Here is a 23699-nt window from a genome sequence, read left to right as displayed (position 1 = left end):
CAGTGACTTTGACGTTTATCATTTCTAGCCCAAACAACCCAAGGTTTCCTAGCAGAACACTGCACTGTAAGATGGTTTAAGTTATTCGCTTGTCAGTTTAATGGTATAAGTGTGTACCATAAGAACTTTGACCCATTATCTGGTCTTTTTACATCGTTGATATCTTGTAAATAGCATTATGTGGCTCTGCTCTTCAGCTGCTAAACATGCTGTGCATCTAGAGATGCTCTTCTGCTTCCTTTGGCTGCAACAACAAACGCAGATGCCTGATCAACCAGTCACATGGCAGCAACTTAATCCATGTAGTCATGTAGCCATTATCAAGACAACTTGCTGAATTCGAACTGAGCAACTGCTGGGATTTTCCTGAGAAACCGTTTTCAGGGTTTAGCCAAACTACTATTCTCTTAACAGTAACACAAATAACTACTTCTTACACCCAAGGTATGCTGAAGAGAGCATCTCTGAATAGACAACACATTGAACCTCGATAGGCTACAGCGGCTCACTAAAACTGGACAATAGAAGATTGAAAAAAACATTGCCTGGTCTCACGAGTCTCAATTTCTCCTGAGACATTCAGATGGTGGGGTCAGAATTCATATCACAAAGCGGACTTTTGATTGAACATAAGTAAGAATATCTGTGATTTCAACTTTGTACAATTGTAGTGTCACACACCAAAAGCAATGTCATGCAGTGTCAGGGGTTAAAAGACCACATGACTCGTGCAGTTAGAAACACAGTATATATTTCATATAAATGTAAATTCAAGAGGAAATGGGTCAAAGTTGTAAATTAAGTTACCCACAAAAGCAAAGCTAGGAGCTAGGAGAAACAGCGACTGACTTGGAAGTAGGAGTCACGAATGTTGGAGTGGACAAAACCACTCCAACATCCATGGCACTCAAAATGAAGGTGAGTGTGAAGATCACAGGTCACCCCACTCTAACCTTAGATAGAAGAATTTGCTACAAAGACCCAACTAGAATTAGAAAACAGCACAGGGAGTAATAAAGTGAGTTTAGCGGCGTATAAATGTGCGGGCAGTTCAGGGTCGACCCAAAGACCGAGGTAAATGTAGCAGAGGCTAAACAGGTTACCTTCAAAGGGATTTCAGTGGCACCCTGTGTGTGAACAAGAAACTGCACTCAGTTCAGTCTGAGAAGCTAAGTGGGCATTTCAGGCAGAACATTTCCACGTCACAAGACCAACAAGAGATGTAGAAAGACAGTTTGCTGTTAATGTCATATGATTGGGGGGGTCTGTGGTCAGAGGCGAACCCACAGAGAGGAGTCACTTGATGTTTTTGATTATTAGGCATAAACTGATGGGGAAACAATAGCATGGGGAAGGACATTTTTTTCACAAGATTAAAGCAAAGGCTGAGAAAGAAGAGCTACGGAGGATAGACAAAAGTCTAATGATGTCAAGACAGAGTTGGATCCATTTGATGTGGTGTCAGAGAAACCGAGCAGAAAGAAGGCAAATAATCATTTAAAAAGATTAGACTGCGTATATAAAGGAAATATGTTAGTCAGTCAGAGGCAAACAGTGGATCCTGAGAATAAAATTTATTGTTTAACATGAAAACCTGATTTTTCTCTTTAGTAGACAGATTTTCTTGTAAGTATAAAAACAACTTTTAGGACAGTCTGCAGACTTGATAAATGGATGTCTTTGTACGAAGCAGAGATGCTTTTTTGTTTTTCTATTTTTTGTCTGATTGACAAGTTGAGCGCACAGTAAGGAAAAACAGATGTAGTGTTTCTGGTGTTTATAAGAAGCAGACCGTGGTGGCAGCATAACTTTATTGCTGACTGCAGCACACAGACACATGTGACCATTGCATTGCTTCTCTGCCAATTATTTTTTATTCCTCTAGTGTCCACTAGGTAGTGTAATTTTTCACACAAGACACAACATTCTTGTGAATATAACGACAGATTATATGCCCATAAGATTATACCGACGCACTGACACACTTGCAACGACATTGCTACTTCAGAAACTTCATGGTATTGTGTTGCAGAGTTCATTTCTCTTAATTAATCTTGAAAATTAATTAAACAGGAAAAGCAGCTGCTTGTTATTCCAGTACTTATTTGTGCACATGCAAGCTATAAATAAACACAAAATGCTTTGCCTCAATTATCATCTGTCACAACTGCTGTAAACTGAGACTCATTCTTCTGCACTGCTGCTTTCTTTGTGTGATCATCTAAAGGCGCAAAACAAGCACCACTAGGAGGCAACAGCTCAGCAGGTAGATCGTTTGGTAAATGGTCTGTATTTGTATAGCGCTTTTCTAGTCCCTAAGGGGGCCCAAAGTGCTTTACACAACCAGTCATCCACCCACTCACACACACATTCACACACTGGTGATGGCAACCACCCTGGGGCGCACTGACAGAGGCGAGGCTGCTAGACACTGGCGCCACCGGGCCCTCTGAACACCACCAGTAGGCAACGGGTGACGTGTCTTGCCCAAGGACACAACGACCGAGACTGTCCAAGCTGGGGCTCAAACCAGCAACCTTCTGATTACAAGGCGAACTCCCAACTCTTGAGCCATGATCGCCCCAATTTGTCCCATGATCGGAAGGTCCGGGGTTCAAATCTACCGAATGGCTACCCTGAGGTACCTGAGCAAGGTACTGTCCCTACACACACCGGGCGTTAGATTGGTGGCTGCCCACTCCTTAAATACAAAGAGTAAGTTAATAAACTATACAAAAAAGCACTTGTATTTCTGTCTGCTGCTACCATCAAGCATCACTCAGCAAAAAATAAAACAAATGAAAATCCATCAGGATTCTTCTAATATACTTCACTTTTGCCTTACAGTCAGTAACATTTTCTGCATCAGTTTTAAACAATCCAACTCTCAGATATGTACAGAAAACCCCAGGTGCAAGTCACTAACAAGTGCTTTATTAGCTCTGCCATACATAAGGCTACCAAATTTATACTAGCCCTGCCAGAAGCTAAGGCTACCAAATTTTAAACTATACCTTCACAGACAAAGGTGTCATAGTTTCTGTATCCTGCAGTAAACGGTGTTGTCAGGTACCAACAGGAGTTCCTGTCATTGTCCCACAATGAGCGCCCAAAAGACATCTTGCAGAGTCTTCTGTGAGGACTAAAAGTGGAGTTTAAACGTAAAGTTAAAGGAGCTGACTCGCTATGACTTTCCATTTCCATTCCTATGGAAGCTGATGCCTCATGTGGAGAATGCTGACTCCTAGTAGTTCCTGTCCACATTTCTCCTGGCTGAAGAGCTGAGCCCTGAAGTCGATGGTTAGAGACTTCTCGGGTTGTTCATCAGCTCTCTATATTTTTTCACACCTATTTACCTGCTCAGGACAGATCTCTTCCCTGTTCCTCTTTGTGGTGGTGCTGATGCCTGAGGTTGAGGGAGCAGCCTCTTCTAACCTCTGAGTGACTGAAGGTTCTTGGTGTAGAACATGTTGCCCATTATCCTTTACATGTTACATGTTGCAAGTAGAACAAGTACATGTGGAGCATCGACAAGATGGTCACAGCAATCTCATAACCCTGCCAAAAAATGTCTCATGCTAACTGCTGTATGAGAGAAGACCAAAATTAGATCTCTCATCCTCATTTAGTGAGTAATATCCAGAGTCCTCACTGAGCCAGACATCATAATTTATGACTTCATTGTCCGCATCTCTTTCCATTACGTGATCTTACTCAAAATTGTCATCAAGGAGTGGAAGGATACCCTCAGGTTCAGCTTCGATCTGGACTTTTCCATCCTCAACCTCAGCATCTTACTCGCCACCTGAAGAGATGTCGACTGATCAAGATCAATAATCCTGATGAATTCGATGAGGCTACCTTCTGCAGGATGATGTCGTTTCCTCAACCTGCAAGTAAACACACTCATCTGCTATTATTAGTTCGGGGATTTTCAATCATTGGCAAGTGCTAAAGCATGCCTAAATTTCATCAGAGTAATAGTAGGAATAAAACTACTGTAAACTTGTCTGTACAAACTTGTCTACTGATGACAGTATAGGTTACAACAAAAACAGGTTTAAATGTCCAGTTCTAGATGTTACAGTGCAGGCACACAAAGGTGTTGCATGCTTCAGCAGCGCTGCTCGTCATTAATGTATAAAACTTTTGTAGCTGTCCCTGAAAGAAGACAAAGAGGTAACTTCATGATACATATCTGTGGTGCTGATTTAAAACACATTTTACCTGAAACATTGGCAAGCAAATGTAAAAATTGCTCTGATAATGCGAGGTTATTTATGTGACTTAAAAAGCGTTTGCTTATCCACCTTTGTTCTCTCAACAGCACCAAGAACATAAGCTAATCACTGGAGAATATTAGCTTATTTTAGCTTTTTAGCTAATTCTAGCCACAAGTCAGGTGATACATCACTTGTTGGCAGCCAAGGAGCTGATGTACTTTATTAGTTTCCTATTTTGGTTGAATTCAGCGTCACTGTGTGTTTATAGTACAGCACAGTTCCACTGAGCAACAATGATGTTGGAGGTAAATGTCTATAAATATCTACCTGACTGTCATTATTTCTGTAGGAAATAGGGATGAGTAAAGCTACCATGGTGATAAAAACTAATATTTGACTGAATGGGATTTTAATCCAGTGACTGAGTCCACATCCCTCTGACAGAAATGAACATTAAACTTATTTCTGCAATCTGGTTGTTTTCTTAGCCAGTTTTTGTCTCTGATGCAGATTGTTTGGGGTTTTTTGTTGTTGTTTTGTTATGTTTTTTGAAGAAACTGCTTTTCAGATACATTTTTTTTCTGTGCACTCTGGCATTCTTCCTGCTGCTGCCATTTAATGGCATGCCGTTGGGCAAAAGTGTGCCACTTTCAGCAGCAGTGAGGGCGACCTGTCATGTCATATGTTTAGTCCACCAATGATTTCTCAAGTTTCATAGGATCTTCTCACTCTCCTGTTAGTTCTACGATATTTATGTTTTCTCTGCACTTTCAACACTGGCTGAACTGATGGTTACACACTCACTCATCCTTTATGTATGAGCAATGAACGTGTAAGGAAAGAAAAACAAGATTTGGAAGCACTGTGTTGCTTGGATTATATTTTTATTGTCTATTATTATATTACTATTGGCCTATGAATGTGTAAGCATTTGCGCTATAGTGGGCTTCAAGTAGCAGTGCTAAAAAGATGGACGATGGATACCTTGCAATTCTACCCCTCCGGGAAATGCAGATGTTGTAATGTTTCCAATTTAAGAGAATATGAACGCTTCTTGTTTGTTATTCCCACTCCCTGCCAGTTGGTGGCGGTAAAGCACCATTTCGTTTTAGCCATCAAAAAGAACAAGTGGTTTCTGTAGTTGTTCATGTAAAAAAAAGGGACGGGCGGATATAGTAGAAAGAAAAATGAATGAATTTGTTTCACTAATTCTCTTTACAGGTTATAAAATTTACAACTGCCACTTAAAATGTGCAAACCTTCATCTGCAGCGATGATGCGGTTGTGTTCTGATAATCCATCCTACCTGACAAACCATCCTATCCATTGCTTCTGCGCATGAGCTGCGCATGCGCACAACACAAAACCGGAATTTTCAGGGATAGCGTCCGCCTGTAATTTCATGCTACGTTTTTGATATTTGGAAAATAGGTAAGTATTGATACTTTATTGCCGTGGATACTTGATTTTTTTTAAGCCATTGTGAATGTTTGTTAATTTTAAAGTGAACGTGCTGTCTGCGTTTTCTACAAAATTATCGAATTTGCAGCTTCGGTTAAGTCTAGTTTCAAGTCATGATTTAAGCTTGTACACATATGATGTTATCTAGAAAGTTAGAAAGTTTGCAGTGCATTCTTGCTGAGTGATAAGACCGTTATATTCTGTTAAGTCTACTTAGGTAATGTGGTTATTTAATAGGTTAAATTGTATGCATTGTTTGCTGCACATATTGAAGCTCAAAAGAAAATGTCTGTTTACGTTTGTAGATATGGAGAAGAAATGGGAAGAGATATACTCGTTACTTTCTGCTGGGTCCTACCCTTCAGAATATGACAAGGCTCAGAGGCAAAACCTCAGAAGATATGCCTCAAAATTCAAACTGAATGGTCAGTAATTTTTTGTTAATATTAACAAATCACATATTTGGTTAAATACATTGTAAATAGTTTTTTTTCTGTAGATGGAGAACTCTTTTTTTGGAACCAGAAGAGTAGTTAAAACCATGGACGATGCCAGGAGGATCTTTCATGAGTTTCATTCATGTCCAATAGGAGGACACACTGGCATACAGAAAACGCTAGCAGCAGTGTGTTCCGGATTTTACTGGTTTAGTATGACGGTTGACATTAAAAATTGGGTATGTATTAACTGTTTGTGTTGTAGTTAAATAGTGTTTAAAATCAGCAATTTTTTTATTAGCAACTAAAAGACAAACAGTACATTAGCAAAATAGAAATAAATATGTTTAAGTAATTACATTAATAACCTGTAGACCTGGCAGAGATTTTAAGTACTGTTGCTAGATTGATTGATTTTCAGAGAAAACGCCATTAAGTAATTTTATTACATAAGAATAAAAACTCATACTTTAGAAATATTTTATCTTAAAGATTCTGGAATGGGACCAGTGTCAAAAAGATGGGAACCCACTGGCTGCTGTGCAGCCGTTGCAGTGTATTAAGGTAAATATTATGCCCCTTTTCCACTATAGTACTGTATACTTTATATAGGTAAAAGTTCATAGATGACATTATAAGTCTGTGTGACTAAAATGTGTTAGAACCTAAAGCCAGGTATATAATTGTTCAAGTAACCCTGACATTTGTCAGCATGCAGTCTCAAATGTCTTATTTTGTACAGATGTACAAGTGGCACTTAAAATGCACTCTATATCCAATAGTTGCATCACTTTGTGACCATTATGAAGTTTTTTTGACTCATTAAAGCTAGATCAAACCTTGACCAGTGAATGAAAAATAAATTGATGTCCAAATGAACAGTGCGCCCATTTTGCAGTGTGACTGTGAACAAGCAAAACATGTAGATTCAAATTCAAAGACGATACGGGTCGCCACATTCGGATGTAATTATATATATCACTGTTTTCAAATAATATGCACTGATAATAGTTAAGGTAATTTTGGTATTGCACGAACTTTTGCTGAATCTTGAAAACCTGTACATGTTCAGAGGCCGCGTAGTGGAACCAACGAGGGAAGAAGACAAAAGAAATTAGCGCCTGCTGGCAGGGCTCGTAGTGCGGACCGAAAAATGGCAGCGCAGGAGAAGTTCTTTGCAGGTAAACAGAGATTTTTGAAACGGTAAAGTGTGTGTGAGGGAGGGAGGCCAAAAGGGTTTATAGACCTTAAAGCTTAGTGTCCTGCTGCAGTCTGTGGTCTTTTACCACTCTTATATGATCTTCACTCTGAGTTTAATAACTTGTTTAAAAATGTATTTCTTCCCATCTTCCCAAGATGAATAATAATAATAATGAACTACCAGAACAGAGATCACAAAGTACTTTGGCAAACAGACAAAAGGAATACTCACAGGGAACAATTTAAACAAATAGACGATGCCTGCACACAGATTATTAAAAAAGAAAAAAACAATTAAAAATGTAAATAAATCAATGAAAGGTTAGATGCAGGCAATAAGAAAGGTAACTGAAATATGATAACAAGAAGATAAAAGATAAAATGGAATCATGTAAAAACAAGTCTGTAAAATGTGTTTTACATGTGATTTGATGGCAGTAACTAAATCTGTGAGCCTTTTTATCCTCAGGCTGGTCTTTCCAAAGTTAATATTGAAAGAGCTGTCACTCCTTAGGATGTTTTAAAACAAATATTAAAAAACATGTTGCACAGGAATTCCCAAAATCCAGTATAAACCCGATGCTGGACCTGGTGATGTCATGTGTTTTAAACACTACAGTGCAGAAGAGGTAGGTGAGAGACACACACACACTCACACACACACACAGATATGTCAAGCAGACTCAGGGGTAGAAAACCAAAGTGGGCAAATAATTGGAATTTGATGTAATTATTTCTTGTTTGTTATTAAAGTGCGACATTAATAATGGCTTGCTCCAGGACACACTGTTTCAAAATCCAATTAACTGCACAGTACAACCTAAACTGCTTTATCTATGCAGATGTTTTTAGTCGTCTTAGTTTGATATTGGAAAAAATCATAATGTCAGCTGTACATTTTTGCTCCGGGGCCACTCAGGAGGTTAATACAATAACATGCTGACCTAACTCTGTTTGTGTCATGGTTTTGACTGCACAGTTAGAGTTGTGTAAGGCTGTGTGGAGCTCGGTGTTCCTGTGTGCAGGTGCTGATGGGGAGGACGATGGAGGACTGGTTGAGGTTTTCAGTCTGCTACTGGCACTCTTTCTGTGGACCGGGTAATGTTGCGATTTAGCCAACACTCGTGCAACTCATTAAACAGTCTGAAGGTCGATGGTTACAAATGTGTCCCGCAGGCTTTGACTCATGCACACATACAGTTTTACTTTTCTCAGATCAGCACATCTCCTTTGTAATATTGCCTTGTTTTCTGTTTGGTAGGTGCCGGTCCTTTTGGAGTTCCAACCCACCACCGGCTCTGGAATAAAGGGTCTCCTATGAAATCAGCCAGGAAGCGACTCTGTGCAGCCTTTGAGTTTTTCACCAAGCTTGGAGTGAGGCTTTTAATATCTCAGAGCTGACCAGATCACAGTATAATTCCTCATTGACGTCTGTTTGTTTTCACAGGTAAAATATTACACTTTCCATGACAGGTAAGAAAGCTGAAGTTATCTTGATTTCACCCTGACCTGACAAAGTTCTGGTGGAATGTAGAAGAACATAATGTACCATGTTTATGGGGTGCATGTAGTTATACATTGAATTCATGAAAATAGCCAGTGCAGTCTGGGCTGTAGTTTTCTTCAGATATACTTAGAACTACCAGGATGCTTTGATTAGGCTCAAAATATGGTTGGAACTTCATCCATGTCACAATTATGGACAGACACAAACTCAGCTCTTACATGGCGTGGACATCTGAGTTTGGGAATGCGATAACTTGAGAATGAGGTGAGATAGGATTTTCACATTCATTCCAAAGCTGCATCTACTAACAATCAGAAGAGTTTCAGTCTCGGTGGCCTTGAATTCAAGGTCAGAGGTCAGGTTTTCTCAAAATGACCTAACATTATCTAATTTATACTGTAGGTGCATCTACGATGAGGCTGAGGGGTAGCACTGGCAGCCACCAGTATTTTTGTAGACCTGCTTCTGCACACTACCATCATGATTTTAAAATGAAAAGGTCCTGATGTGACTAAAGTGCAGACTTTCAGTTTTAATTGAAGGGTTTTAACAAAAGTATTGCATTAACTATATGAGGATTACGAACATTTTTATCCACATTCCCTGATTATCTACAGTATAATCACCTCATATGCTTTTATTTCTACATGTTTTCTGCGACAATTTTATGTATAATTGTACGGTCTGGGAGATAAGAGGGTATTTTCACTCAGTGGTAATAGTATCTGTATACTGTATTATTCTGGTGCTCTGAAATTGAGTGCTTAGCCCTGTGCCCCCGACAGAGACATTGCCCCTGAGGGCTCCACGCTGGAGGAGTCCAACCGCAATCTGGATGAAATAACAGACCTGGCTCTCAAGCTACAGAACCAGACTGGAGTGAAGTTGCTGTGGATCACCTGTAACCTCTTTACTCACTTAAGGTTAACACTGTAGTCATACCTTAAACCTCACTTTTTTCTTTTTTTGTTAAACCTGAGTTTCAGGAGCACAGAAAGTTATGAATGGTTCAGTCAGTTATGCAGATTTCTGTCTATAAACATCGTACTACGGGTACATGAATGGTGCAGCCACTAACCCTGACTGCCATGTGCTGGCCTATGCTGGTGCTCAGGTGAAAAAAAGTCTGGAAATCGCCAAGAAGCTGGGTGCAGAAAACTTTGGTATGATGGATTTGATGGTTACGATCTTGTAATGTTGTGACTCTTCTGTGTAAGTGGCGCTTTAATCGGCACATTTTTGGCTTTTTAGTTTTTTGGGGAGGAAGAGGTTTCCACTCCATCCATAACACTGATGTTGCTGTTGAACTCAATCACATGGCCATCTTCTTCAAAATGGCTGTCAGTAAGTGTGCACGTGAACAGCAGACAGGCTTTGAGTTTTGAGTTTGTCAGCTGTGTCTGTTCTGTTTCATGTCTGCGTGTTTGTCTGCAGACTACAAAGAGAAGATTGGGTTGAGTTGTCAGTTTCTGATTGCGCCCCAACAAAAGGAGCCCAGCAAACACCAGTATGATTACGGTGAGGCTTCCAAAGCTCATCATAAAGTAACCTAAGCCAATACGCTTCTTCAGTGTTGCATCTTATGTCTGTTGTTTTCTGTAGATGCAATGAGTCTTATAGGATTCCTAAAGCATTTTGGTTTGGACAGTGACTTTAAGTTAAAAATTGAGCCCAACCACACCACTCTAGGAGGACACGATATTGTCATGGCATCTGCGTGAGTCACTCTCTTGTGAAGTAACCGAAGTCTAACTTTGTAGCATGTTCATGCTTTTTGTTTGTTTTGTTTTTTTAATCATTCTTGCTTGCTGGTGCACAGTTTTGGGATGCTGGGATCGATTGACTCCAACACAGGCTATCCTTACCTGGGGTGGGACACAGATCAGTGCCCCCTGGACATCAGGAACACCACCTTGGTCATGAAAGTAAGCTAACTAAATATATAACGGTTTATTTAAAGTGATGTTAGTCAATATAAGTTAAGTTTGCTATATTTTAGGTGAAATTTACAAGATTTGGTAAACTGCAGCAGTTGGAATGATTAAATAGGTGGTTACACTTTCTTGATGCCTCGCATGTACAACAATATACAACAAATATAAATCCAGCGATCACTCTTCCTTTAGAGGTAGTGTAGGTTGGTTGGGGTCCAGTAAAAATATGTATTACTATTAGCTGAGTCCTCTGTTCACTAGCTAGCTGCTGACTGGAAATTTCTGTCAGGCAGGCACTTTTCTTCCTTCCTCATTAGGAAAGTGTAGAAAAAGTCTTTAGCAGCTAAGTGCTGTGGCATGTTTATTGTTAGCTAGGTAGTTGCTAGCTTTATAATCTGATTTGTGCTTGGGAGATGGCATACAGTAATGCTCATCAAAAGAATTGGTCTGCCTGCCTCTGATAAAATGAAATTCTAAGTAAATGTTGCAGACTGGACAGAAGATGACAGTAATTTGAGAGCTTATTAGGTTGGTTGTTGATTTGGCTACTTGGAGCAGTAGCCAGTGTTTTTTTTTTTTTTTTTTTATCTCTTCCAGTGTTGCCTGGCTACAAGTGAATATCTGATGATTGCGATCCATATTGACCGTTTAGTGTGAAACTAAAGCCTACTCAAAGATGATTGGTCAACAGAACTCTGGTCACTTACAATAGTATATTATTAGAAAATGACCAGAAAGCTTCCAGTACCAGAGATTATCTAGTGCAGTCTGTGTTGAAGCTTGGCATGTGCATTACTGGCAGTGAGCCTTTTTCAGATAACACATTAGTACTGGACAACAAGTAAATACTTAACATTAGCTATGCATTGCTGGGTCCCCACAATATGACATGTACTCTTTATGTCTAAATCTATGTGAGCTCAAAACAATAAAAATTCTAAAACTGCACTTTATGAGTTACTATGGCTAGTTTAGATGAATCAATCATTAATCTAGCATCTGTTAGAATGATGCTAGATTAGATTAAAACAAAGCTTGGCTTGGATGAATTGGATGAAAAAGGATGAATTTTTAGATCAATGGTTTCACTGTTAATAACATTAGATGAGAGATAATCGAACTTCCTCGTTCCTCTGTGTGTCCAGGTGATTGTTGAACAAGGCGGCCTGCATCCAGGAGGATTGAACTTTGTTGCAAAGGCGCACATAGAGTCCACTGACCTCGAGGACCTGTTCATTAGTCACATCAGAGTCATGGACGCCTTTGCAAGAGGACTCAGGAACGCCGTTCACATCATTGAGGATGGGGTTATTGCTAGTATGATGCAGGTATGTGTGCAGCTACTTGAGTGTAAAGTATACGTTAATAATATTAATAGGAAAATGCAAGTTATGTGTAATGTTAAACAGGAGCGGTACTCAAGCTTTAGTCATGGCCTCGGACAGAAGGTGGAGAATGGTACTGCCACCTTAGAGGAGATGGAGGTAAGACTCAGCTTGAGCTTATATTTAAACTGGAGTTTATATTTGTAGCAACTCTACATGATGTGTCTTTTTGTTATTTCAGGATTTCATCAAGCAGAACGGTGAGCCAGAAGTAACATCAGGGAAGCAAGAAAAGTATGACTCCGTCTTTAACCACTACATATGATCAAAACACCTCTGCATATGCAGCATTGGCCGTCAGGTGATGCCTTACTTGTAGGAAAGCCCACTCATTTTCAACACTGTACTTTATTTAGTCCTGTCATGCATTTGTAGTCACGCAAACTTTTGAAGTGACACTTAAATTCAATAAAAATGTTGTCAATATGTGTTTGAGGAGTTGTTGGCATGTGTTATTATTGTCATACACTGTTATTTCATGGTTTCTATAGCACAGTGTGTACCTGGTGAATTTACATTGCTCAGATATATTAATCATTGACTAACAATTTAGTCATTTTATAGATTCAACACTAGTGGAAGTAATATTCAGAGCGTTTAATCACACAAAAATACTAAAATCACACAACAAAAGTATTCATAAGTCTATAAAAACAAAGGCCCCTTCCAGAGCTGAAGCTAACAGCATAAATACCTCTTACCTGTTATGTGTTGGTGTAGTTTATGGACTGATCGAGTAGTTAGTTTCTTGATTAGTTTGAAATATTTAAGAAAAAAGGAGTGAAATAGACACTATTATTAGTCCCAAGTAACACCTTCAGACAGTTACAAGGACATGTTTTAATTAGCAGTGTTTAAAAAAACACTTCTAGTGAGAAATGCAGCAAATGATTTAGAGGCTGGAGTTATAAAATACTGCGCATTTCTGCATGAAAACAGACTTCAATAAAGATCTAATCTAACATATGCAGGCTGACTTAGGTGTTTACATGTGAGATGAAGGCATTTTAACTCAGACTGTGTCGTATGTATTAGAACATCACACTTTGTAACTCTTCATATATTTTTTCTATATAATTTGAACTCTTACAGACTGCAGCAGCTTTTTAATCCTACCCAAACAAACACGACTCATTATCACAGCTTCTCCAGCTGTGTGATATCGTCGATTTGATTGATCGATTGATTGGATGTGTATTACGTAAACAGCGCTGACAGCGCTGTCTTCAGTAAGAGCTCTCACTCTGCACCTTTTCCCGGATAACAGGGCGTGTGATTCAGGGTTTAAACCTGGACTGTGAAGTACCGCTTTGACGTGAAGACGGTCGACGTTAAAACTCTCACTATGGTGTGTTTTAGTCCAGGCTAGTTATATTTGTGATTTACTCCGTACTGGCGGCTTTTCTTATCTGCTCGGGTCAGAGCGCGTGGGCAGCGGTTATGAGTGACGCGGAGCAGGACTCCTGTCCCACATGAACACTCTTTGCTCCCACTCAGCCTCTGAACTGTAGAAAAGAAAGAAAGCGCACCTTTTCCACTGACATCAAATCATACTACCATCCTACTGGACCGCCGTCCAATCAGCAGGCCAGAAGAGGCCCGGTGCCGGCGTGATCAACCAATCAGCTCGTAGCGTGAGCTCTGCTCACCATCACGTCTGTCCTGATTGGAGGGCTGAGCAATGGGAGCGGCGGAATGTGAAAGCAGCCAATCGAAAGTGGTCCGTGTTTGTCATTGTCATAAAATATTCAGCAGCATCACTCCGGCTGTCTGTGACCCGGTGACCATGACTTACAAAGATACCTGCTGGTTCCGGGCTCACTAATTTACTCCAGAGGAACCTAAAAAAAATATACAATACAACAATTATTATTTGAACCTTTTTGTCAGCCTAAAACTTTTTTTTCTTCTTCCTACTTTTGAACTTTAGCCTTAATTTACTTTTTTGTAAATCAAAAAAAAAGAAAAAAGATGTGGACTTTCCTGGGAATAGCAAGCTTTACGTACCTTTATAAGAAGTCCAACATGGTGTTGAGTTTTGCTCAGAGAGACCTTGCGATGGTTGCAGCCTTATTCTTCACAGCCGGCCTGCTGCTCTCGTATATCGCCTATTTTCACGGCCAGAAGCTCCGAGTCTCTCGGGTGCTTAATTTCTTCCTGAGCAGCCTGTCTTTGTTACCTGTTATCAACCACTTAATCCCCCAAACTGCAACGCCGAGGAGCGAGAAAACAGAGAAGAGCTGCAAGAAGGTAAGACACCTCAGCTGGACTCCTCCAGGTTTAATTATGGGAACAAAGGGACACACGGGGTGATAACAGTCAGAAAACTAGATTCATTTTCTATTCAGGTCAACTTGTGTTTTATAGAGAGAGTAAAAAAAAAAAAATCACAGAGATTTAACACAAAGTCGGTTAAACTTGCTTTGGTACTCATGAAGAAGATCAGCAGGTGCCGGATAGGGAATAATCCACCCCACCCAAAATAGAAGAGTTTAAAGGTGGTGGCCCAAACCACTTCTCTTCTTCCTCTCCAGACTTGTTTGTTGCTAGTGTAATTGTCACTGCTGGCGGAATAATAGTGGGGTTGCACAGGTAGCCCAGAACCTTCAGGATGGCAAATTCATACGTGCCTCTACAAAAAGGTTCGCTGTGTCCCCCAGAACAGCCTCAAGAATGTGGATGAGGTACCAAGAGACAGCCGCTGTTGGGAGACTTTTGGCCTGAGTTTGAATCCAGCCCCCACTGTCGTGTCATTTTGTTCTCAACAGATTACACGGTGTGAAGATTTTCAGCCTGTTCACCAAGAGCTGGTGTTTAATTTAAGTGTCCCCCTCCTTCTTTTTTTTTGCCTCTTTTTTTGCCTCTTTTTTTGTTTTTTTGAGCAGCTGTATTGAACTCTTCTCCCCCCCCTCTCTCTCTCTCTCTCTCTCTCGCTCTCCCGAAAGCCTGGAAGTTTTGAAGTGTGTCCGGTCAGAGCTTATATGACTGTTTTACACCTACATTGAAAGTGCGGTTGTTCTTAGGGCCGGAGAACAAGGAACAGAGTGGAAACGGGCTCCTCTGCCTCACTCGGTGCCTCAGCATCTGGCTCACCTGGGGAGCGGGACCCGGATGTGGTGATAGTTGGGGCAGGGGTTTTGGGCTCGGCGATGGCGGCCGTCCTGGCCCGGGATGGCAGGAGTGTTACGGTGGTGGAGAGGGACCTGAAGGAGCCGGACAGGATAGTGGGGGAGCTGCTGCAGCCTGGAGGATATAAAGCACTCAGAGAGCTCGGACTGGAAGGTCTGTTACTTCACAAGCACTCACCTGTATGACAGTTTAAGCCTTTCGCCTCGGAAACTATTTTTCAAAAGCAATGAGGTCAAAAGCCGATTATTATTTCTTTCTTTGTGGCTTTAAAATATTTATCATGCCCGTCATATATTTTTGCTTTGCTGTGTTCCCTGAGTGGGCCTCACTGAAAGGTGATATCGCGTATTTCCATACACCTATCAGAATTAAGCAGTAAATTTAAGGTAGGGTTAAGGTAAGTTAAGTGAAGATAAAGTTTCACGTTATCATAAAATGTTTCATTTCTTAACCTCCTAAGACCGAACTCTTCCATGGCATGCATTTTTAATTTCTCTTTGATATTTGGGCTGATTGGGACCTGATGAATGTAAAAACAAAGAATTATCAGATTTTTTTAAACTTAATTTTTGTTTCTAAGATAAATGAGAGCCACATATGAGGATATTTGTTTAAAACTTCGATAGAACAGTAGTATAATGTCCTTGTAAGTGGATATCAGGCCCTTGTAAACAAAAATTGAGCATTTTTGAACCAAAATTGAGTATAAATAACACAAAATGTGATGTCCTCATAGGGTCCTAGGAGGTTAAAGAAAAGAAAAACAAAGCATAACATGGTTCCAACACCAATACTAGCGCTGATACTAGCGATATTTGGCTCGATCCTCCCACCTTTTAGAGAATAACTGTTAAAGACAGAAGAAGATAAAGATAAAAAACTTTTCATATTTCCCATTTGATCTTCATTTAGTCGTTTTTTCAGCACTCAGCATGATGTTGGCTGGTTACTTTTTGCTGGGGGTCCGTCTAACGTTGTGTTTGGGGCTCCATCTTGCTGTAAATGATACTGTTAGAAACTTAAAGCTGCGGCAGATATTTAGAAAAAGCTGCTGCTTTCCCCTCTCTGTTCTAAACGCACTAGTGTAGAGTATGCATACATGATATGAACTTTTATTAATAAATATAATCCAGCAGCTCCCTCAAAGCTTTATGAAATTATACTTGGAGCAATACTTCTAGATCTCGATGTCACTCTTTAAGGACATCAAATGTATCCTGTCAGTAACTTTGGACTTTCAGTGCGCACCAGTCATTTCAACCTGATCCTGTGTTATTTGACCCACCGTAGCCACTTTTAACCTTTGCGCCGAGACATCTGTGGACTAAATAAATAGCGAATATGCGATGTGTAATAGTTATCTGTTTCTGTGTTCGGCTTCAGGTTCAGTGGAGGGTCTGGATGCTCATCTGGTGCACGGCTATGTGATCCACGACATAGACAGTGGCGCCGAGGTGGAGATCCCCTACCCAGAGCAGGAGAAAAACATCCACTGTGGCCGAGCTTTTCATCACGGCCGATTCATCATGGGCCTGAGGAGAGCCGCCATGGCCGAGCCAAAGTAAGCAGAGTCACGAATAAGAAATATTTTAGGTGCCAAGTGGCTGATATGAACAGAAGAATATAGGTCCTGCTCTTCTGTCCTACATGATTGCTCTGAGTAATAATAAGAATCTTGGTTTACTCACTGTATGTCTTTATACACAATGACAGACTTTCAGTTAGAGAGATTTAACATTCAGCTAAATCAGAGACACATATTGCGCTTAAGGAGTCAGTCTTTACTTTTCTATGATCTCTCTGCTCTGTGGGCAGGAAAGTCCAGACGTTTCTAACTGTCTAATTGCGCCCCCTAGTGTCACATTCATAGAAGGCACCGTGACCAGTTTGCAGGAAGAGGACGGCTGCGTAACTGGAGTCCAGTACAAGGATAAAGAAACTGGAGACATCAAGGTGAGAAGAGGGAGCTCAGTGGTACCAGCAGAACTGTTAGACACCGCCTCGTGTTTCCCTCTTGCCTGCTGAAAGAAATACCGTATTTACATCAGAGGGTGTGTGATGACTGTGTGTCCCGCAGGAGGTCCACGCGGCTTTGACTGTGGTGGCCGACGGCTGCTTCTCCAAATTCAGAAAGAGCTTGGTGTCCGGGAAGGCTCGCATCTCCTCTCACTTTGTTGGATGCCTGATGAAGGTACGTGGAGCTCAGGCTGAAAGAGTGACGCGCTGAAATGTGTTCTGTTACTGATGAATCCTATTCATTTTTTTCCCCAAGAGTATATTTTTCAATTTTAAAACAAGAATTACAAATCACACAAAGGTGCACAAAACTAGAAGAAGATGAAAAGCAGTCTGCAACCAGCTGTAAGAAACTGTTGTGACTGCCTTTCCATTAGAGCTCCCACAGAAAACTGAAAACAACGTCCCAGAACTGTAAAACTCATAACCAAAACTTTTAGGGGTGTAGGGTGGGGTCATGTTGGCAATCCATGAAAATATGGCATACATCCTCCCAAGGTCTTCAAGGTCAGCCCAATGATTTATTGGTTGAAAATCAATGCAAAGCCTTATTACTTCAAACCTTTTACATTTCATACCTGCCTTTCTTTCAAGTTCACCACAAAATATGTTATATTTTTAAAGACTGTATAGTAAAGAGAAATACCTAGTTAGTTAGCATTAATATGTAGTATAATAATAATATATGATAAACAATAATAATAATGAATCCACCACTTTTCTCTGCAGGACTGTCCGCAGTTTAAGTCAAACCACGCTGAGCTGGTCCTGGCCAATCCCAGCCCAGTGCTCATCTACCAGATCTCCTCCTCTCAAACCAGAGTTCTCGTGGATATCAGGGGGGAGATGCCTCGTAACCTGCCAGAGTACATGGCTGAGAAAATCTACCCACAGCTGCCAGGTGAATGATAAAGAATTTATTTATTCTTGAAGGGTTGTGTCTTTGTGTGACAATCCCTGATAAGCAGAGAGAGAAGAGAGAAAAAAACACTGCTGAGTGACAAATGAAGGTTATGTGGAGATCAGAACAGTCAGACCGTGGTGCCAGAAGCAGGAAACCATTCAGAGTGCTGCTGGTGAGGAGAAGGTGCGCACCTCCCAGGAAGCTGCAGTCGACAGAACTGACATTCACGGTGTGCTCTGCTATTCAGCTGAAATATCAAAGCCACAGTATTAAAGCAGCCACCCCAGTAACCTTGACACAGGTCCAGCTGGAATGCTGGAGTCAGGCTCACTGATGAATTGATAAATGTACATTCAGAAACCAAAAAAAAGCTTTTTCTTTTTTTTCCCCTGTGCATGTGCGCAGCGTGCACCTTTGGGCTTTCATCCACAGAGCTGGCTCACTGACCGACCTCCTGCATTCTCCCTTTCTCTCCTTCCTTCAGAGCATCTAAAGGAGCCTTTCATGATGGCGCTACAGAACGATCGACTCAGGTCCATGCCTGCCAGCTTCCTACCGCCCTCCCCTGTCAACAAGCCAGGTACTGAAGTCTTATTGACTGACTGATTTCTGCTGGAAGTGGCCCGAGGTGTGTTTGTGATTTTGTGATTATGTATGTTTCCGTGTAAGGTGAAAGAAACAAAAGAAAAGAGCTCTTTGGACTAATTAACAGTTCATTTGTATTTGAGGTAAATAAGGATTTTATTGACCTTTTAGGAAACAAGTAGAATCCGGGGTAAGAAAGGCTTAACTTAGAGAAACCATTTTTTTGGAATGCGTCAAAGAGAGACAAGTATAACTCTTAAAGATGTGCTTCGCTTCCAGCTGAGATGTTTGCTAAAGTGCCGAAAATTAAAAAGACCATCTGGAGATAAGATTCGAGACAAACAGCTGTCTGTTGTTCGCAGGCGTGCTCCTCCTGGGTGATGCTTACAACATGAGGCACCCTCTGACGGGAGGAGGGATGAGTGTTGCTCTTAATGACGTTCGTATCTGGAGGAGTCTGCTGAAGAGCATTACCGATCTATATGACGACAGGGCCGTGCTGCAGGTGAGCACACATTTGCTTGCTGTAACTAGAACACCTTTCCCCAAATTCAAAGGATTATTAAAAACAAAACAAAACTGTGTAGTGTAAAAATAACAGAAAGCACATTCATTGATTTGTTTTTTCTAAGTCACATTTTGTGTGACTGCAAGCCACAGCTATATTTATGCTGTCAGATTTTCTGTGTCCTTTTATTTCCTCTGCTGTTGGTAAGAAGCTGCAGCCCAATGTGTGCAATATCACACTTTTTTTCCCCCCCTCCTCTTCTCAACAGGCAAAGAAAAAATTCGACTGGGAACGCAAGTCATCACATTCTTTTGTGGTGAATGTGTTGGCCCAGGCGCTGTATGAGTTGTTTGCAGCCACTGACAGTGAGTGTCTGCCTGCCTCCGTCTAATGGCACATGAAAAGCACTGATGGAAGATAATAAATGTTGGCTTTTAGTACTAAATTCAAAATCTGCATTAATTGTACTTTGGATTCTCATCCATGTTTTTCCTGTTATTCAGATTCTCTTCATGAGCTGAGAAAGGCCTGCTTCCAGTACTTTAAGCTCGGTGGAGAGTGCGTTGCTGGGCCTATTGGACTCCTCTCAGTGTAAGTGCTAAACACTTTCCTCCACAGCAAACCAAACTGAACAGAAGAGTTTGACATTTGCGGAAGTTTACCTGGTTGCCTTCACTATCCCTATTCAGTATAGGAATAGTGAGACTTGTGACATGTGACATTACAACAGGTACACTGCTAGCTTAGCCTAGCATAAAAGCTTGTTTCTGCTGTCAGATCCTCCAGAGCTCACACTGCATCTCTTTCAACTGCTGCTGGGAGGTACTTAATGTCTGATCACATAAAGAGTTTCTCATGTAACACCCAGCAAGTGTTTACATATACTACACATTTATCAGTGAGCTTTAGAGGAATCTGTGTTCAGAGAGCCATGCTGGCTTTTTCCTCACTGCTTCAATTTTGTTTGTCTTTGATAATTTTCAAAATCTAAAAGCACTTTTAGATATACGATTTAGGGGGTTGTAAGTTTGACTTTTTTCTTTTTTTGGACAGATTGTCGCCCAAACCCCTGACCCTTATTGGACACTTCTTTGCCGTGGCGCTGTATGCAATCTACTTCAACTTCAAGTCTGAATCCTGGAGCACCAAACCCCGAGCTTTATTTAAGAGCACAGCCATCCTGTACCGAGCCTGCACAGTCATGTTTCCTCTCATCTACTCTGAAGTCAAGTACCTGGTGTACTAGAAATAAACTGCGGGAACACTTAATGGGCTCAACTGGAAGAAAAAAAGTTGACTTCCTGCTGAAAATGGCACTTTTAGCCAGAATTGTTCTCTTGATGATTTTCTACAATATTCTTCTGCCTTACTGAAGATGGTTCTACATAATGCCTTTTTCAGCTCTGCGGTAGCTTCGTTTTGTGCTCACCCACAGTCTGCCCTGTCTCCCAAGAGGACCGGGGACTACATTAGTGACAGTTATTCCTGCCAAACCTGAATTTGATGAAAATACATTGCCTCTTTTTTTTTTGATGATGCGGTGTTTGGGTAATTTGGACAGTATTTAACGTGAGAATCATTCTGCTTCACTTGAGATCTACTGCACTGATGATGACAGTGTCCTACAGAGGATGTTGTGGAAATTGCCTGTAAATTGCACTTTAAGTGAATCTAGTGTTGTGCCTGTTTTCGTGGAGGAAAAAGTCTAAAGACTGTCAAACTTTGTCTTCTACTGTTTCCCCTTTAAACAAGACTGTTGCTTTAACCTTATTGTTGTAATGCGGGACGTTTTATAAGACATTTGTTTCTTTACTCTGACTGTGCAGCTATTTGCCAGAAGATTATAATTTCAGAACCCAATAATGATCCCCAAACTGTTTTACTCGTGCTGGATGTCCATAAAGACCTGACACAGCACGAATGAATGCCTCGGGGGACATTTGGATTGTGTGGGACCTGAAACATCAGGAACAAGTATTAAGCATGAAGCTCAGGCATTTGTTTCCTCTGAGCTGACGGACAAGGAACTCGAGAAGATTCAGCACTGCTGTTTACCCGTGTTTACCCGTTTTGTTGAAATAAATCAGGACACAATTTTGTCAGTGTATCATTTTTACTGCAACTTAATTTGTTTGTCATTTTTTTTAATACTAAGATGTCTAATAACAAAAAGAGTGACTATACCAAGGACACAAATGGACACTATTAACTGTGATCAGTAGGTGAGGCTCACTCACAGCTGCAGGATCCATCGTAGCAGCACAGCACTTAATATCCATTAGAATATGATGAGGTTTTCAAAATTAAAATGGTGTCACATTTTATTTTATATATAAACGATGTATAAATATACAACTGTAGGGAGACCAAACCAAGTTTTGTTTATTAAACCAGATCGGAGGAGAGTCCCCTGTGATTTAAAAATACTTGATATGTAAAATTAAAAACTCAAAAACACAGAAATGAATATTGGATTGACTGAATTGGTCAGTCTAGTTGCATAACTTAGCTTTAAAAGTATTTCTCCCCGAGTAGCTGCACCAGGTAACACTGAAACACGATCATGACAAGACAAAGTTTATGATTTTGCATTCAACACGTAGCAACTAATAATCTGAAACTGCATGAGTGTCATTACCACAGTGGCACACTCCAGACAGCAAACACCTGCAACCTTATCCTTATCAATCGGTGCAGCCTTAACCACACGAAAGACAAAAAATTAAAACAGAAAACAAGGTTAGAACAATTACTTCAGCTTTATTGGTATTTATACATCACTGGTACATCATAGTCTGGTGAAAGAATTGGAAGAATTATCCATATTATTCTTTGTGACTTTCCACGAGGACACGAATACTGGCGTGGAAGACCAGAAAGGGGGCGGGAGAAAGCGTCACGGCAAGGGGAGGGTCATGTAATGTACACGTTCCTTCACCCGCCATCATCTGTCTGCATACCTACCTGTAGCTACTGGGACTCACCTGGCGGCCAAACGTGAGGAGCAAAACCGAAGCCTGCTAACACATTTAACCACATTCAACCCTTCTTCCTTCTTCCATTGTGTCATTTTTCCTTTTAGACACAGTAAAAGGGCTTACCCCTGTTGATGTAGGTAGCAGCAAGCTTTCTATTAACAGTTAACATCTTAATGATCTATTTAATAATAATAAAAAAAACAAAAGGTACTGTACAACTACTGCTAAGAAAACCTAAGAACCTGGCCTTATCGCTTTTACACCAGATTAAAGTGCTAGAAGCAACCCATCAATCCACACTTTATTTTATATATATATATATATATATATTTATAGCAGTATGTATTTATAGATATCTATCTATATATATATATATATATTAGGAACAAATCTACTATTTTAACATTAATTTACAGGGTAATATACATTATATAGTAACAGCTGAAATATCAGCACAAATATAATCACTGTCACACTCAACAGCAAAATATATATATATGATTATATAAACATATATAATCATATATACCAATATATAATTGTCATATATGCATGTAAAACAGTTAAACACGTCTCAGGCTCTTCAAACGATACCCAGAAAAAGCAAGTGTGTATCAAGACGTAAAAGCTTTACAAGTCTTCTCTCTTGAAAGAGCGACAGGCGGCGAAGAAATTGCCACGACCTGCGGGTTATTTGAGGTCACAGGACAGTTATTTTGCATATTCCACAAATCTATTGCAACACGTTACTGTCTACAAACAGTACAGCCAGCATCCTGCGAGAGGAGCCGGTGTTAGCTGGACTCACACATACACCCACTGAACAGAACATTACGACGATGGGTGATCTGATTATAGCTATGTGCTTTCAGATGGTGTGCTATGACAGTGAACAACAGGAGGACTACAATACACGATACTCTATAAGTTTAGCCTCAGAGGACAACCAAAAACTGTACTGTACTGTGAAAACACTACCCCGCCCCAAAAAACTACACACACACAGCAAATATTCTCCCTTCTCTGAGTCGAGTGTCATCGTATCCTGCTGCTGATGTGTTTTGTATGCGCGTGTTTACCACAAATCACCACTTGTACTGTTGACAGTCCGCCATCGCCAAGAGGAATGGAATGTGTTCAGGTTGCGTCTCTCCTAACTTTGTCTCCCTTTGTCAAAACTGAGAGCACAGTGAGTAACGTCCTACCGAACCAAGGAGATTTTCGGGGGTCTGATAGGGTGCAGGGGGGTGGGGGACTCCTTGAGGTTCCGTAAAGGTCTAATGCACAATGTGGGGCACCTCTCTCTTCTTGCAGCAGTCCCAAACCTTAGCCACCATCATCTTCACCACCTCTGAATGGAGAGGAGCTCCGACGGTCCTCTTCAGTCATCCCCGCCCCGATTCCCTCCCGTCATTCCTCACATACAGCCTCA

General features: G+C 40.7%; 2 protein-coding genes across 2 annotated transcripts; both read left to right on the top strand.

Moving 5' to 3' along the window:
• The first annotated feature begins 5570 nt into the window (after nt 1-5570).
• Nucleotides 5571-12582, top strand: LOC113032491 (xylose isomerase-like). Its single transcript, XM_026185434.1, is given in 19 exon segments — nt 5571-5654; nt 5990-6109; nt 6184-6194; nt 6196-6360; nt 6614-6685; nt 7194-7302; nt 7874-7950; nt 8347-8419; nt 8583-8695; nt 8769-8794; nt 9614-9750; nt 9881-9991; nt 10080-10172; nt 10263-10346; nt 10431-10545; nt 10648-10753; nt 11908-12090; nt 12172-12246; nt 12329-12582. Coding segments are annotated over 18 exon segments (1752 nt in total). The 5' UTR covers nt 5571-5654; nt 5990-5991; the 3' UTR covers nt 12413-12582.
• Nucleotides 12583-13373: 791 nt separating this feature from the next.
• Nucleotides 13374-21386, top strand: sqlea (squalene epoxidase a). Its single transcript, XM_026184163.1, has 11 exons — nt 13374-14397; nt 15171-15429; nt 16660-16837; nt 17133-17229; nt 17354-17467; nt 18022-18193; nt 18681-18776; nt 19144-19286; nt 19558-19654; nt 19793-19880; nt 20343-21386. Exons 1-11 carry the CDS (start codon nt 14119-14121, stop codon nt 20533-20535), a joined length of 1716 nt encoding a protein of 571 aa, XP_026039948.1. The 5' UTR covers nt 13374-14118; the 3' UTR covers nt 20536-21386.
• The last annotated feature ends 2313 nt before the right edge of the window (nt 21387-23699 follow it).

This window comes from Astatotilapia calliptera, chromosome 11 (genome assembly GCF_900246225.1).
Source record: "Astatotilapia calliptera chromosome 11, fAstCal1.2, whole genome shotgun sequence".
Classification (NCBI taxonomy): domain Eukaryota; kingdom Metazoa; phylum Chordata; class Actinopteri; order Cichliformes; family Cichlidae; genus Astatotilapia; species Astatotilapia calliptera.
This window is presented reverse-complemented; position numbering and strand designations above follow the sequence as displayed.